This window comes from Harpia harpyja, chromosome 2, assembly GCF_026419915.1.
Source record: "Harpia harpyja isolate bHarHar1 chromosome 2, bHarHar1 primary haplotype, whole genome shotgun sequence".
NCBI lineage: Eukaryota > Metazoa > Chordata > Aves > Accipitriformes > Accipitridae > Harpia > Harpia harpyja.
Window position 1 is genome coordinate 33,818,827 of NC_068941.1, and position 17,865 is coordinate 33,836,691.

At 37.9% G+C, this 17,865-nt stretch overlaps 1 protein-coding gene across 1 annotated transcript in view; it reads right to left on the reverse strand.

Moving 5' to 3' along the window:
• Positions 1-17,865, reverse strand: part of BANK1 (B cell scaffold protein with ankyrin repeats 1) — a 162,316-nt gene that overhangs the window by 80,828 nt on the left and 63,623 nt on the right. The window contains exon 8 of the mRNA XM_052775516.1: positions 6,932-7,128. Coding sequence (XP_052631476.1) covers positions 6,932-7,128 — 197 coding nt within the window. The remainder of the gene's footprint in view (positions 1-6,931; positions 7,129-17,865) is intronic.

Consider the following 17,865-nt stretch of genomic DNA (forward strand, 5'->3'; position numbering starts at 1 on the left):
TAAACTCCCCAAACCAAATCTTAAACATAGGACACCAAGCACTAATAATGGGAAGCCTCTCCATAAGCAATTTTGGAAAAGAAAGAGAACCCAGTGAACAAACACCTGATGGAAATCATAGGATAACATTTGCATATCAGCTGGCAGTAGCTCACAGGACTTAGCTCCAATTCCTCAAGAAGTTTAAGAATTTGATTTGTGAATATCCAGTCACTAAAAAAGTATCAAGGAATACATTCACTTATTCATTTCAGTTAAGTAACTTCCAGTGTACCAAAGGATGCACGTAACCAACATTTCTGAATGTTAAAATATTGTGGCAAGAATAAAATCCCAGCAGGCTTCACCAAGGAATCACTAGTGGATTAGCACGAATTTCAGAACCCAGACTAATCCTCTTCTCTTTCACATACTCTTCCAGCTATTTGAAAGTAATGAGCTATGAGCCACTGCAATATTACAGTAACATTTAAAGTAATTAAACAAATATTGATAGCAATCAGATTCACTTAATTTAAGATTCTTTAATATATATCCACTTCATCTTTCTACATGTGGTCCTTCCCCAGCAGAGAATTAATAGCTCAGGAAGATATTGCGATCAGATTTTAAAAGATAATAGTTTCATGTTGAGGAGCTCTGCCATATCATATAGCCTTTTATAGAAACACAAAGCTAAACATACATATAAGAATAATACTTCTGTGTTCAGGAAAGCTGATTCCTGATGAGCTTCTAGAACTCCCTAGCAAACCAAGAGAATCCTTGTTGAAGGGATTCCTGCCATCTAAAGATTTATTGTCATTTGGCGATAGTAGCCACAAAGCCAAGTAAGATTCTTTTTGCATAAAACAACTGAGGAAAAAAGTACCCTCAATTTGCACAATACACTGTTTTTGTAGATTCTTTTCTATTTCATCAAGTTGAAGATACTTGAAGAAATTCTGTATTCTGGTTCAACCATTCACTTCAAAATAAGACCGAGATGAGAGGGGAGAGGTATACAATGATAAATTACTTGCCAACCTACATCCCTGCCCATCCTTTAAGTTTGCTAAGGTTTATAAAAATATAGCTTGGTATTTCAAAAACAAAAACTTCTCCCCTCCTCCCCCTCTCCCTCCAACTTATCTAAAACATATGTCTTCCATAAAACAGGCTCTGAATGAAAATTATGACCACTTGTATGATTATGTTTCTCTCTGCTACTGAGGGAACTGCTAACAGCAGAGAGCTCAGTAACTATGGATCTAGACTTTGCAGGACATACCTCAACAGAATTAGAATGGAATTGATGTAACTCTTGCTTGTGGAAAAAACCAAGCTTCTTGTGAAAGGCCTATCCAGCGCACTGTCTCAATCTACGCAATTCTAAAGGAACTTCACCAATATATACAGAATTAAATACCTATTATATTTTCAATAGCTGCCTAAGGGATGCCTGAAGCAGGCAGACAGAAAATTGTACTAAACAAGAAATCCAGAGTTTTGCTGGTGGCAGAGGAAGAAGATTCAGTCCATTGTTCTGCCATGGATTGTCACAGGCCTGGCCACAGATCTTGGGCAGGTTAAAAAAGCTCAATTAACCTGCATTTTCTGCTGTAGATTTCAGGCAACCAATTCTGAAAGACTAGAAGGTATTTTAAAAATAAAAATGAATTTGTGCTGTCTCGACTGTGTGGTGGCAACATGAAATGACTGTTTCAATTTTTATATTTAGATAACATTTATGTCACCCCTAGGAATCTGCTTTTAAGGCCAAAGCCAACAATCAGAAGTCATTTGCATTAAACAACCAATAAAACACTTTCTCAATTGTATTTTTCTTAGAAACTGTGATGTATACTACGAGTGGTACACAGTAATCTTCCTGACTACGACACATTCAGCAGCACAGTTCTTGGTAAAAGAGGAGAGAAATTAGCAACCCAAAGTGCTGGAACAAAGAATTACGCCCATACCAAAGCATAAATGCCTAAAACTGGCTATCAGTGCAACCTCCAATTTTAAATAGTTAGGCCACAAATTGAACATACTCCCCTCATTAGTCACTTACTGCTTAGAAATTTCTCTCATCTTTTTTTTTTAAAGTCTTCCTTTGTGTGCTGGATAAGAACTTCATTTAAGCGATTTCTTTATTTTCTGGAGGTGGAACTTAGGCTTAGAAGACCACAGCTGGCGACAAGAAGGACAAGCTAGTGTCAAAGCAGCTTTCAGGGACAGAGCATGTGCAAAAGACAAACATCAGAAATAGGGGCCCAATACCCCAGCGAACTACTGCAGCTTAACAAGGTACTACCTGTCACTGGTACTGTAACAACTGACTGCAGATATGTTTCAAGCCTGTGGCTAATGGAAAGCAAAAGTACTTTGGCCTTTCTTACTGGCATTTGAGCCATCAGCTGGATCAACTAAACTCAAAAGGCTCATCGTTTCCTCTGTTCAGATACTCCGAGACAAGGATTCCTGCCAGTATTCCTACTGAACGCCACTTACTAGTTTTAAGTTCACACACTTGATTCAAGCAATTCAACTTAAAAGCAATTATGGAGAATATTCAAGTACTTGGCTCTACAGAGGAATAAAATCACAAGACAAAGTAACAATTCAGGATGTTACCACAGAATGTTAAGCGATATTCCTCTGTCATGCTATAGAAGAGGGAATTACTTCATCTAAACTATCATGAAACATGTAGAAACTGGAAATGAATGACCATTTAGGCAGCTTTGTGCTAAAATGCAAGAAAAATACAATTTGCTTAATAAACTGCTGACACATTTGAAAGTGAGTTTTATCATAATCCCCATTAAAGACCCTTAGGGACAGCTCCATCAATTTAGTACCTTTAACACAAATGGGTCAAGTCTTGCAGTGTTCCCTCAGCACAAAGGAGACATTTTCAAGGAGTGTTTGAAATGCAGGATTTCTCAGAGAGAAGGCAGACACTACCACTTGTGGAAGCACACATTTATGCAGGTTCTTAAAGGGTGTGATGTTTTAGCATTTAATGACCCTGCGTATAACACTGGTACTAAAAGGGGAAAATCTCTTCCCACCCATTCATACAGCTGTATCAACAGAAGCATGCCGCATGTTATGCGATCCTTCCCTTGTGCTTTGTTTTGACACAAATCAGGAGATCAGCTCCCAGCATGCCCACCAGGCACTCCAGATCTGCCTTCTGTGGCTGTAACACTCCCCACATCAACACTGTCAGTGTCCAGTTCCAGAAAAGAGGTTTTCCCTTCAAACAAGGACAAGGAACTTGTACCATACAGAAGACCCAGCATGCAAGTTAGCCAGCTCCTACAGCTCGCTTTTGCCAACAGAGCCCCGGGCACCTTTCCAGTACGTCTGCTGGACATGGGAGCTGAAGGGCCTTACCAGCAAAGCTGCATCACCAAAAAGCCCTGAGCACAGATCTCCTCACCAGCCACCAAAGAGGGCTGCACAGCAAGGCCCTGGGCTTGAAGGTAGAAATAGTAGCTGTGGTGTTGCCACTTCTTCTTTTGCTTCTCTCTCTCTATCCACCTCAGGGAATTTTTACTTCCCTAAGGATTCTTCAGCACAAATGCAAATGAAAGACACTGTCCAGGATTTTGGACAAATACACTCATTTTTCTGGAACCTGATTGCTCTTTAAGATAGAAGTGATGAATTACTGCGTATATTTTGCAGCTATTCCTTAAAGGAATGGCAAAACACAGGTAACAATTTTAAAACACTGAGAGGTATGCCAAGTACAAAAGTACTTCTATTGTAATAATGAGCAATTTCAATACTCCAGCTGTAACGGGAAGTTCCTGGAATGTGGTTAAACTAAATTCTGCTTGGCTTAGAGCCATGCAAATATTTCTTTTCCACATTCCCATCAATTACAGAAGTACAGTAAGTGTTTTTGTTCTTAAGTGCACTATTACAGGGGACACAAATAAGCCATTTTTCTTCCAGTGGTTGGAACTAACATTTCTAAAATACCATATTACGCATTTGACAGACTTGAAGCATGCTCCAATTTTTACTTGTGTTGCATTAGTAAGTTTGAATCAACTGAAAGTGGGTAGTACAACTGCATGTCCTAATCAGACTACACATGCTTACGGTGGTAGTAGAGCTGTTGTTAATTCAGTGCTGGTGTAAGTATTCACACTTGGGAAAGCAGTCATCATGAGCAGAGAACAACTATTGTTAACTGTTTACGTGCAAACAATAGCAGATATGTACCATAAAAGAACTATTTTAATGAAAAATTACTTTGTATAAAGTCAGAGTTACCATTATAAATCCATGTTTTAGATTGATAATTTTATACTAAGACTTTATTAGGACAATCAATAATCCTACTAAAAAAGAAAAGCTAATCAGAGGCATGCACATACTTTGCACGCTTTTTAGCGTGAAATGTATCACCCTCACAAACACTGCCTTCCGTCACTGAAAGTCTACCAAAATGTAAAGTGCAATGTACTCTCTCAATGCCTATCAATTGTAACCTGCCTGTATCATGTGTGCTTACGTCTCCTCTTACAGAGGCCCCAAACTATAGCATGAGGTTGAATATGAGTGCGTTTCCAAGGATAAAAGAAAATTACCCATTTTCTGAAGCCTCCATTGCCATGTGGGGTGCACAACAAAGACACATTTGAAGTGCAAGGGGGTAAGTTTCTACAACGCTAGTGTAAAAAATAAACGTCCTATGGAATTAACCATTATCATTAAACACGATAAATTAACCATGGAACCTATATTTCCATGCTCAACTCTTTGACTCATACGACCATCTTAGAAAAGAAATCTAGGTATCTCACTGAGAGTTAAATATCACCTTATTCACATTCTGCCTAGTCTTAACAATCCATTACACATAGCGTGTACTGGGGGTACCTGACCATACAAAGATGGCAGCTAGCCAGACCCACAGGTAGGGATGCTGGGGAACACAGTTCCATTCTCTTCAAGGCAAATTGGTAAACTCCAAGTGCTGAGGGGCCTGACCTTATACATCAGATTGTTACTGGCAGGAGCTCTCTGACCAGTGCAAGGATGACTGAGAGACAGCTATGGCAATTAGAAATTGTTAACTGTGAAATTACTAACATCTTGATTCAGGAAGACAGCCTGGTTCTGTGGACAGCTTTATGCTGGATGGTAAGGAGGATCACATTTTCTTCAGTTAAATTTGATCTCAACTATAATATCAAAAACTGAGGTAAAAGCATCACCTCTGTAGTACAACACCCCTTTGCACTCCATCAATAGAAAAAGCTCTGCAGTGCTTTTGAGATCTGATCAGATTCATTGTCCAGTAAATGCAAGAAAATATTCTGTCACTTCAGAAAAGACACCAGATCACATCCTCAATTAGGTATGAGCTTTCTTTAATAGTTATTAGAAAAGGAGAAATACCTGCTTAGCAGATATTCTCCCACCCTCAGTGTTTTCAGAGCCTGTGTCAATAGCTGTTCAACAACGACAAAAAGTTCAATAGCATATTCTCATTCAGCATCTTGACCACTGCCAAAATGCCTTACTTTTAGGCTCCAGGGGCTGCAATTTTCTTCCCCTGGAAGTCACTGAAAAAAAAATATCCGCTCATAAAACACTACTAAAGCCATCTTCATGGTTCAACACTATCATAATAAACTTGTCTTCAGTTTTCCCAATGCCTCTCCTTCACCTTTACATTAGATGCCAACTGTATCAAAGAAAAAACTTGACCAATCCCTATGCCCTTGCTCTAGAATTTTAATAACTAACCTCAGTTAGCCGGTGTTTCCATTCCTTATGGTATCTCTTTCTACATTAAACTACCCTTAAGTTTCTTGCATTTTCCTCCTTAGTCATGCATAAAATTCTCTGTTACATAATCTACGCAGCTATTATCTTCTATTTCTTCAAATGCCATCTTTGGTCTTATGTCTATCCATGACTACATCAAGATGATTGGTTAATAGAAAAGTGAAACTTCTGGCTTTCTCATTCCATGTATCTTCTCCTCTTACATGTCTGTTACCATTTGTCTGTGAACATGGAGTTCAACACCAAAAACCAACCAACCAAACAAAAAATTGCACCATCAGCAAAGCTGCGTCAGGTCTTCACAACATGGGCTTACTTATGCCAATGTTCACATCCTGTCTTTCTTTTGATCTATGATTTACCTGATTTGTTCTCTAGGCTTCAAAACCTCTGAGGCAAGAATTATCATACCTGCTCCTATTATAGTTAGCACAATAAAGACTTAAAATAGGTTAAAGGTCTGAAATGTTACTGCAGTACATTGCTTTTTTACACTGCCAATTCTGTTAGACTTTATCGGCAATAGTTTGCATGCTAGAACTACGCATAGGCCTTTATTCTATTATCTTTCATGCGGAAAGGCAACTATTTCCCAAACCCCCTCCTGCATACCCAGCTGAAGAGAGATTTACTCCATCTAACAAAGGGTGGTAAAATTTAGCCTTCCTTCACAGTGGAGTGGACAGTCAAGGCAGGGCACCCACTCTTTGTTGAATGCTGAAGAGTGGCAATGCTAAGAAAGTTCAGAGTCACCTTTAAAGTGACTTTTAAAGAAGTCTTTATCTCCTACTCTAGATGGTTGGTCTAGACTACTTACAATATAACCATTGTTTGGGCACTGAAAACACCAATCTAGCTAGGCCACATGAGGTACTTCTGATTCACTGTTCTCCTTCCATTACATGCCTTAAATTCAAGCACCCCAAACCCTCTGATCTCCATTACGACAGTGCACAAAGAAAGTGGCTATACCCCATTTTGGCTCCTCTTTCTGAGAAAGGAGGACTGTAATAATATTTTCAGACAGGACTACAACATATTAGGCTTGGGGTGATACTATGTGATCCCAGTGGTGTAACACCATAGTCCCCTGGTTACAGATGACATATGAAAAAGCATATGGACTTACTGACAATTCTTTGATTAATTTTCTTAGTTCCCTGTGCCCGTGCTTCTCAGCGATACTTGCTGGATCATCTCCATACTTGTTGGCTATTTTGCAAGCCCGCGTGGCCTCAGGACAATTGAGTAGAAACGTTGCAAGGTTCTTTAATCCAAATCTGGCTGCACAGTGAAGGAGAGTAGGAAATTCTTCCAAATGGCTATCTGTATATGGAAACAAAGTTTTCATAAAGAACAGTTTTGCTTTTATAGAACACTTTCCACCTTCTTTTACAAAAGTACTTTGAATATTAGTGCTACGGAATCACAGTTATCAAACTGCCAATACAGAACTGGCATCCAAAGAACAATTCCTCTAACAGTTTTACAATTCACATACATATTTTAATGAAGGAGCCCTTTAGCTTAACTGAGAAATCTCATTTTTTTCTGACAGAGGGATTTTAAAGCACTTTAGTGTTATTGAGAAATAAGTTTTCTTGCAAGGGGAAGAAAATTCTACAGCCAAGACATGCTTTTGCTTAGGTGTATATTATTTAATGCTTTAGGAATATTTTTAATTTGTGACATTTTTATAGGTTTATGGTGCTACGTTTTCATATTAAAAGATATTTCTGAAAATTCACATGACTACCAGAGACTTGCAAGAATTTGCTTATCCCTGTAATGAAAAATCAGAGAATTTAAAGATTAATGTATCTGAAATAGCATGATATTAATTTCTATCACAGACTTTATTTTTCACCTTGGAGGACTGGGACAAAGCTAAACTGAAGTAAGTTGATCATTTCAGCATAGTCCTGTATTCTACCTCTATGAGTGGCCACAAGTTACACACAACAACAAAACAAACAAAGAGATCAAGCATAAACAATACTTCCCTCTGCCTTCATACTCTACTTTCTAATCACTTGTGGTTTGTTGTGTAGTGATTTGCCCATGTATCAGCATGCAGTGTATCTCTTTTCCAAGTATGCATCCAGCCTGCCCCAGGCACCATCAACTTCCTGCACCCTCAGGGTCTTTTGGCAGCGTCTTTACTACCCACTACTTGAAGAAGTGCTTCCTCTAGTTTGTTCTGAACCTGGCTCCTGCTCGGTTCAATTGATAGTACTTAATTCATCTTATTCTCCATCCCTGTCTGCCCACTCTGCACTTCTAGTGATTTACTCAATCCCAGAATTTCTTTCTTGAAGAGCTCCAGTCTACTTATTCGTGCCTTCTAAAGAATAAACTCCATCACCCCCACTGCTCTTTTTTGAACCTTTTCCAGCTTTCATGCAACTATTTGGAGATGACAGAAGAGCTGCACATGATACTCAACTTGTGGGTGAGCCATGTAATCTATGTGTTGTCATAATTATATCCTATTTTGTTCTCTATTCCTTTTCTAATAATTCCTAGTATTTCATTTGCTTTTTCATCTGCTGCCTAGCAACAAGTTGATGTTATCATGGAACTGTGTGGTCTTATTCCTCAGTGCTAACAGCCTGCTCAAAGCCTCTCATTTTGTATGACAACATAGGACTGCTTTTTCCACTTGCATCACTTTGTTTTTACCTACAATGAATATCATCTGACATTTTACTGCTTAATTACTAAATCTCATGAGGCCTTTCTCCCATTTTTTTTTTCCCCAATTAGCCCTCCTCCTTACTACCCTGAATACTTTGCATCACTAGCATAAGTTTTTTCCAACTGTCTGCCTCCTGGTTTTGGCCAGTTACTCATCCATGCCCAATCAATTACTGACTTGATCAGGTTTGCTGACTCTTACAAAAAACTACAAGAAATCTATAGAGCAAGACTTCACATTACAGCATATTTATTTCATTACAATTGCTATTAATTTGTCTGGTAGAGACACCACAGTAACCTGCTTCTAGTTCTCAAGGTCCCCAGAGAAACTGGGTTTTGGCATCACAGTTACACCTTCTAGTACTACAGAACTGAAAAATTGCACACTACTCTCGAGAAATCCAGCTATTTTACTTTTAAATTTCCTCAGAGCTCTTAATGAATACCAGTTAGTCCTGGTAATTTCTTTGTGCTCAACCTGCCCATTTTTGCTATAACTTCATGATTGCTTCAATTCCAGACCGTCTCTTTCCCCGTGTCTCCCAACCAGGACTACAGCTTGGGAATCTGCATGGTTTCTTCTAGCTTTCTTGAATTCTCTTTTATATCCCAGCCATCAGTTGTCCTACAGGCATGTTAATATGGGACAGAGTAAAACCCTACCCCACCATTAGATATAAGGATTCAAGGAACAAGAACAGTTCTTAGGATAGGCATAGCTAAGTACTGATTAGATATAAGGATTCAAGGAACAAGAACAGTTCTTAGGATAGGCATAGCTAAGTACTGATTGACCAGACAAATTGTTAGGACAATTGATTGCATTTTGGACAAAGAATATTCCACCACTATCCCACTCCAATATTGTTTTGACAGAAGGTATTTGAATGGGCTACATTTTAGTCGAAAGTCACACTAACAACCCTAATTTGATTTTTAAACAAATTGAGTGTTGCCTGACTTTCATTTCCACCAGGCAACCAAAAATCCAACCAAGAAACTATAAATACACAGCACCTGTGTAAATCAAGTCACTTATTTTAGAAGCCTTGGCAGGCTGAGCTTCTGTCAACAAGGGTATGTGTTTTAGCTTAAATTCCTTTGTAATCGCAGTGTGCTTTAAAATCCTTAGAGTTACAATAGGCAATCTTAAAACTGTATAGCAGCTAGGGTTTTTGAGAGAAGTAGTTCCTGCACAACTTCTTTACTCCATATTGCTCAACTTTTTAAAGGAAGTTCCACAAACTGGATTTAATTCTGTAATTAGAAGAACTGTTACCCCAGAGTACAGCCATTTGACTTCTTATTTTTGTCTGTACTTTGCTAACTGCAAAAAAAAATCTGCAAACTGCAAAAAACCACCCCCCCCCCCCCCAGACTGAGGCAAATATATACCAACTTAAGGAGCTGTCACATGAGCAGTAAAAACATGTGCAAGTAATTTTAAGGCTGGGATGACAGCATCAAAGCTAAGTGTACTTTTACACATTACACAGGATTCTCTTAAACATAAAAAAAGAGTCCAAGTCCAAGCTAATATTTCAAAAAACATCCATAAATCGTCGTCAAATTGCTTTTCTTAATGCTTCTATCTTTTGCCTCTTTTTTTTTTTTTTTTTTGAGATGACCAGCAATGAAATAGGTGTTGGGCAGTAATTTTAAAGAGCAAATTACATGAACCTAATCAATAGTCTGCATCCTGTTAGCACACTCTAGAAGGTCAAATATAGTCCGTAAAAAGAGCCTAACAAAGTATTAATAACGTGCTCTAAAAGAATTTCCACTCATGCTAATGAAACCTGAAACAACCGGTTACAAATCTGAAAGGGGAATCAAGTCTGTATTACCAACGGACTGGATGCTATGATTTCTTCACCAATATAAAGAGAAAAAGAGTCAGCGATACTCATAAGCTTGTTCTAGGCTTATATCTGAGTTTTCAAAGTAACAGAAAACAGAGGTGTCCCAAAACCAGCTCCAAAATCCCTTCAGCTCCTTTGCAGTTGAGCTGTTTTTTCTGGTCACCACTCAACTCCTCCCTAGCTAGGTTTGATATTCAAGCAGGACTGCTACACTTACATACTTTGAACGTTAGAGGAGACTACATCATTAACAAATGAAATACCTCAGCCAGCCATGGAGGATGGTAAAAATCAATAAATCAATTTCCTAAAACAAACTTTTTTTTATATTATTCCTTGCAGTAAGCACAAAAAAAGGCTGTCTTCAGGTATGAAAATTTTAGCAGCAGCACTGGTAGTGAGATCTTTTACATAATACTCAAAAAAGACATAAGTGAAACAAATGTTTTTAACACCACATAAACAATATTAAAGCACTTTCACTAAGAACAGGACATAAAAATAGTCTCATTTGTTTCTTATTTTGAGAACGAGTATTCAGATAAATCTGACCTGTACACCTTCACGACTATTTGGGCTACATGAGCTTTGTTATGAAATCATACAACCTCAAAATGTTGCTTCTAGTTATGTGAAGAAGCCATCGAGGATAGTGCTATTGCTACATACCAACCTATCAGTCAGCAACTTTGTGCAACAATGCAACAAAATTCCATATATATATGCAGATACAAGCAGGACTATTTTTATTTAATAGCAGAGGGATTTTCTTTTTGTACAAGATCCAATGAGATCTTAGAATGAAAGGCAATTTCCAGAAATGTTAATTTTAAACAAGCATCAATGCTAGCACTACTGTTACTTCTCTGAACAAAGAAGCTACAAGGATTATATTATTTTCTTGGGACTGTGTTAAATCTAAAGACTGAACTTAATTATTGAAGTGTTAATTCCAGGATACAAATCTTGCCGGAGACATAAATCTACTGACAGTCATTATAAATAATTTCATCTTTTTTATCTTTTCATGGCATCCACTTCAAAAACAAGCATAAAAGAGAAAGTTCTGTTCACAGAGTAATTCAAATGACATTCACAGTATGAACTTCCACCCCATCCTTAAAACTGGTGCAACAGACAAGAGCGCTATTAGAAGACCCCAAGTCCAGAGAGGACAAGTAACATAAATTGCATTGGGATTACAAAATTATTGTAACCTATCTCCTAATTTCATTTGAGAGCTCTCTCTGCAACATCTATTGTTACAGATAAATTTAAGTACTATGGTAAAAACCATTTCTATAATAAATATGGCTTTATTATCTATAAATAAATGAATAACTGACCCTTGAATTTAAAGTCTTTTAGTAGTACAAAAAATGATGGCATAATGGCAATTTTAACAGGAATTGAATGCTCTCGGGGAAAAAAAAAAATCATCACATTTATACCATTATTAGTATACTGTTATTACAAGTAAAACAGAGTAAAATTGGCTGCCTGAAATATTTTGTATTGCTAAACACGTAGTTTGCGCTCTCCATGACCGGATTTATTTAGCTATGAAATTAAACACAGTTCCTTTTTAGTAACATAACTGTATGAATGCACTCTTCTTCCCAGCAAAGATTTAGCAAAATACAGTATTGACAAAACACTGGATTTTTGCCAGGCCATGCAACACAATACATAGTAGTGGACATGATCATAAAACACAATATACAGCCACATTGAAAAGTTTCAAGTTCTTCCATTCAGACATTACTGAACTTCTTGGTGCTTCTACTCTGCTCAAAATAATCAGAACCCAAAGACCTATTCTCTTGTGCAAAGAAATCTGAACTACACAGGCCTCATACAGTAGGGTGGTTACATGGACCCTTTCTAGAAAAAACGTACATCAGATGAGCACACACATGGCTTCTACAGATGCATTTAGAGAGAAGAGCTGTCTGAAAATAGCTGGCTCCTGTCACACAATTCTGACCACCCTAAGCTGGCGATCTCAGCTAACAAAACTCACCATCATGCTCTCCTCAGCCAGGTGTCCCTACTCCCAAATGAACAACCGAAAACTCTTCTGTGTTGACAAGAAATACAGGCTTCTAACTCAAGAGACCACCTGGGGAGACTCTTCCTTTAAGGAATCCAAACACTGCTGAACCACATCATACTCTTCCCAGTACCTTACTTTGGACTTCAGCTGCTTTCTTTTGGCCACAATAACATTCCGTCTCCAGCCTAGGCTGGGTACTAATAAGGTTGGGATTAGAAGCAGAGAAAGCGCTGTTCAGACTTCCTTTCCTTTCCCCTTGAGGAATTAATGCTAGGCATGAGAGTGATCCAGTTGCTGCTGCAGTTAGAGATTCAGCAACAATGTAGGAGGATAAAGCTTACAGCCACGACTGCTGTTTCCACATTCCAGTCAGCCATGAACAGTTTCAGACAACAAACTGTACCAGCTACTCCCACAGGCGGTTCATATATACCACGTGGCGTGGAGGGAGGGAGTCACACAAACACCAGAAACTTGTGGGGAAAGCAGGTATGTGGTTTTGTCTATTGGTCCTGGGCTTTGAAATTCCATTTCATTTAATTATCACAACACTTTTGGACCATAAGAGTGTCTTCAGGTTCAAGAAGGACAGATGTGCGCTGTTTTTCCTTTAGTTATGTAGATCACCAGCTGGGATTAGGAGCCCCCTGACTTGTCACCTTGCCCCTTCATGCACTAAATGCCTCATAACTACATCTTTTCCAGGTATTGATATATGGTGGTATGTTGATAACAGAAAATAAGCAAGCCCTCAATCTGCATGCACTAACCTCATGTCATCTTCAGTCACTACAGCACCACCAGCCTTACTCTCAGAAAGGGAGGACCTCCACATCTTGTTTCAGTGTCGTGCAGGATCGGTTGCCCATTAGAGCAGACGCATGCAAAGGCTTTATTGAGTGGTTCAAACGGACGGATTTAATTTCTTCTGTCTATGAAACAGAAGCCTGGTACCATCAGGTTGTGACACAAGGCAAAAAGTTATTGTGAGGACCATCAGATGACCATACTGAGCTCCACCAATTTAAGACAGCTTTTAACACTCTGATTTGCAAAGCCATTTCAGGCAACACAACTGGCAACCCCCTGCACTTACACAAAGTAGGATGCAGTCTTCAAGGGCCAAACGTTCTAAATCTTCCTGATAGAAAACTCTGAACTACTGCACTACTTGAGGCCACCCTGCTACAATCACTCTCTTGGCAAATGCTATACCAAGAGCTCAGATGGCTGCTGTTCCTTCAGCAACCTCAGTAACATTTCAATGCCCATTTCTGTATGCAGCTGTGGTACCAGTAGTCATTCTCTACTCTGTATAAACTAATGGCTTTGCCACCTGTGCAGTGAGGGGAAGAAGATGTTGTTCGACTTGACCTCTCAGAAATTCCGTCCCTAAATACATATTTAATTAATTAAAAAATATAGGAAGGTTAATGACCTCAAAAGAGACGATTGAAGCCTACTGGTCTTTCTTTTTGCCCTCATTCTGAAAAGTGGCACCACTAGCTGTTTAAATCCCTCCCAAGTCACCTGATAAAGGTGAATAAAAGTTATCTCTTTCCTCCAGGTTCTACAGCAAAAGTCAATGACAACTAAGGGTACCATTGTCAAAATAACCAAGTAAGAATAACCCACTGCAAGATCTATTTGCGTTTGTTTTTTTTTTTTTTAAATTAAATTGTTCACTTAATTGCCAATTCACAAAATTCAGTGAGCTCTTAAGACAAATTAGATATTCTACTGTCAAGAAATTTCCACCATACTGTGTTTAACTGCTTTAACTGAAGTTTTGTATTATATACAGTAGGAAGAGACTAATTATTTGAAAGCACAATTGCTTCAGGCAGAAAATACCATTCTTGAACTTGGAAGTTTGTCACACTGAATTGGGGAAAATTGCTGGAACTTTTATCAGCTGTGAAACTGGAACAACTGATACATTTCAGCTAAATATATAGAACTGAACAAAAGTAGTAGTTATTAGGGTAACTAGAAGTGAACAGCTTTTACTCAGTAGCAGTCCTTTAATGAAGAATTTTAACAGAAAAAAGCTGCTGCTGTTTGACACCTACACTAAGAACTAGTTAGCTGGTGATCATAAGCAGGAAGGAAATATTAAAGAGAAAGTGCCCAAGTGACATTTTTAAGTGCATTAAGATGGCTTCTTCAACTTTCAACTAACTTTGAGGCCAATGCTTGCTTTTAATTAAAGCTTTAGTTGACATACACAAGGTTAAGAGGGAATTGCTGTTTTGTCTGTTTTGTCCTGTCATAATCCCTTCTCTACTCTTCTCTGCAGAGCATTCTGGAACACCTCAGCTATAAAACAGAGCATAAAATCTAATATTACTGTATTGTAGCACTGTCTTAGCCTGCAGGAATTTTCATAAAACTACAGTAAGCAAACAGAACAGCCTACAGTGATATTTCTCTAGATCTTGTAAGACATCCTTCTTTTGTTTCCCAAATTATTGATACGTGACATTACTTTTTTTTTAGCAATTTAAATAGACACTTAAAATGACTTCTACAGTGTCAATATCAATTAAACCAAAGAAATACTTAAAGTCCCATCTGTTTCTTCTCCCCCCAGTCTATCTTTTCTCCCATCGTTTCGCTAGCAGCGGAGAACCCAGACTCCCGTTTCTTCTTTTGGGGTAGATGTTTCAGCTTGAAAGAAAGAATTACAGAAATCAGGATAGGACTTGTTATGTTGCTAGTGCTGTTAGCGGACAAAAAGCAGTACTTTCTACAAAAAGAGTAAATTCAGGACTTTTCATAAGCTTCGGTGTTTGAGTTTAATCAGAGAAATAGTAACAGATAACTTGTAAAAAAAGGAAAATTCATTAATAGTGGAAAAAGAAACAGGTTTTCCTCAAGTAAATCACCATCTCTTGGACAGGAATCAATGCACCAAGGATTCCCAAACCTGAGGATTCAAGAGCAAAATCAGAGCTTCCCAAGCTCAAGAAAAGTTTTTAAGTAGGAGTTTGGATTTGTTAGTATGTTTTGACTGGATTCTATTACCAGAATATAAAGGAATAATATACATACAAGGTACCCTGAAATCAGTTTGGTACAGAATGTACAATATTCAGGACAGTACCCCCAGCTCTAGTTACATGTTTCCACAAGGGATGGAGGACACCACCACTAAAAATCCCAGACACGCCTTGGCTCTTTCAGTTAATGCTGTTGTTAAACACAATGTTTTTCCCGTGGCTTCTATTCAGTCTGCGTTCAGCTTTCTCATCTGATTGGGCTTCCAGTATTCCCATTCAGAGACTGCAGGATAATCTTTTTAAATATCACTCATTACTAAAACATTCTTCCCCTTGATAAGCTGAATAAAAGTCTTTATCTTAATTCTTCTGTACTGCTAGTAGGTAATATCCATGTATAACCCTAAATATATTTTGACACCGTTCAGATACTTTTATCTTCTTTAGAACTACATAAAACGTATCATACAACAACAAAAGAGCAGTTAAAACAAAAAAAGGCACAGTTCAGGTCTGAAGTGTGCACTTTATTTCTGACAAGCTTTTACATATACAGCAATTCCAACACTATTTTGCTGGTAGAGACTCCTGATTTACTTTTTGGTTACTACAGTAACTAATACAATAGGATACTTCATCAAAAGCAAGCAACTGAAACTCATTTTATGCATGGCAAAATACATTCCAATGGCTATCATTGGAAACTATAGTTTGTAAAAAATTCTCTATTTTTTTCTATTTCTATTTTTACCATTTCCAGTTGCTGCCTTTTATAAAACAATTTCTTTTGAATAATACTGGCAAACTTAGAAGGAGGTCAAATAACAAGTAAAGATACAGCGTTATCATTGCCTCCACTTAGGCAGAGATGTAATCTTCTTTCTGCATGTAGTCCAACAAGCGAGATCCCATAGAGAAAGAATATTACATACATGTTGAAGTGCTTGCAAGGCTATAGCCCAAGGTTTTCATACTGCAAGGAACTTCTCAAAGTCTGATGTGCTGTTCAAACAATTCTCCTTGCTTAGATGGCAAGAGATTCAAATTTCCAGATCATATATTTGTGATCCATGGCATCTTTTGAAAAACATCCATTATCAGAAATCATTATATCCAGTGATATACCTGATATAACAGGTAAAGTTGTTCTGTTAGATATTACGGTAACATAGTAAGTTCATCAGGACATCTTGCTTTTTTTATTAGTATTTAAAAGAAACAGGAAAATACTGAAATATTCTAGTTGAGTCTACCCCAGGGAAATAACAATGGATGACTTTACCTGTCTCTATACTAACATATGTATATGCAAGTATGCCTATAAGATGTGCTTAGGGTAATCACCTGTCATTTATGAGACCTGGTTATACTGATATAATAGACTGTGTATAACAGATCAGTCATTCGGAAAAGATCATATTAAACAAGGAACTACACATAAGGCCTGTCATCAAGTGCTCAAAGTCTCAAACCTAATTTGAATAAATGGAAACTGAAAGACAAGTAAACAGCCTCAGGGTTTGCAAGAAAAAAACACTATAAATATGATCACGTATGTACATGAGAGGAAACACACAGTGAGAGCTATAGTAATATCATGTACATACTTTCATTCTTATCACCTAGAATGATGAAACTGCATTTCCGATGGAGATTCTGCGTACAAAATAGATGGTTATAAGGTTGCCTTAAATTAAGCAATCTGAAACTACGCATTGAAGAGTGAACCAAACAAAGAAGTGCTAGCTGAGAGGGTTATTCAGACATTTGTAATAGATGCATTGAAAGTACGATGGTATCAGAGTTGACCTTTTGCACCTTTGCCATCTATCTTGACTTTGCCAGCCTAGACACCGACCTCTTGCAAGTACTGCATTCATCATACTAAAAAATTGTTAAATGGCCATTCCGCAGAAGGGAATGGCTCTTGAAAAATTACATAAGCATCATGGTTCTGGTGATGTCTTGATCTAAACCATTGTTAATATAGGGAAGCATCACATTGCATTTTTGTTTGATTACATCACGTGCATTTTTCCTATTAGACTTTATACTTAGTTTTACATTTCTAAGTTTTTAATCACACAGCTGTACACTTTGTGAGAAGTCAAACCATACAACTCATTAGTTATCCAATAAAGTTAATCATGAGTTCTTCATTATTTGTTCATTTTGAGTTCTTATTGGGAACTCTCAAGTACAGCAATTTATCAGCTGTACCCTGATGTGCTAGCTATGAAGTTTAAAAAAAGCACCAAGGTAAAACCATACAGAGAAAGGTTTCTCTTAGCTATGCCTCATGCTGCAAGATTGACCTCCTGTAGTCATGCCAATGACTGGAGTCATGCAACAGTCTCCAAAGGATAAGGTTTAAAAAGATTTAAACTTTTTTTAGTGTTTAGGTTGAAAGGAGTGCATCTTTACTTTCAAAGCATCTAGCTTC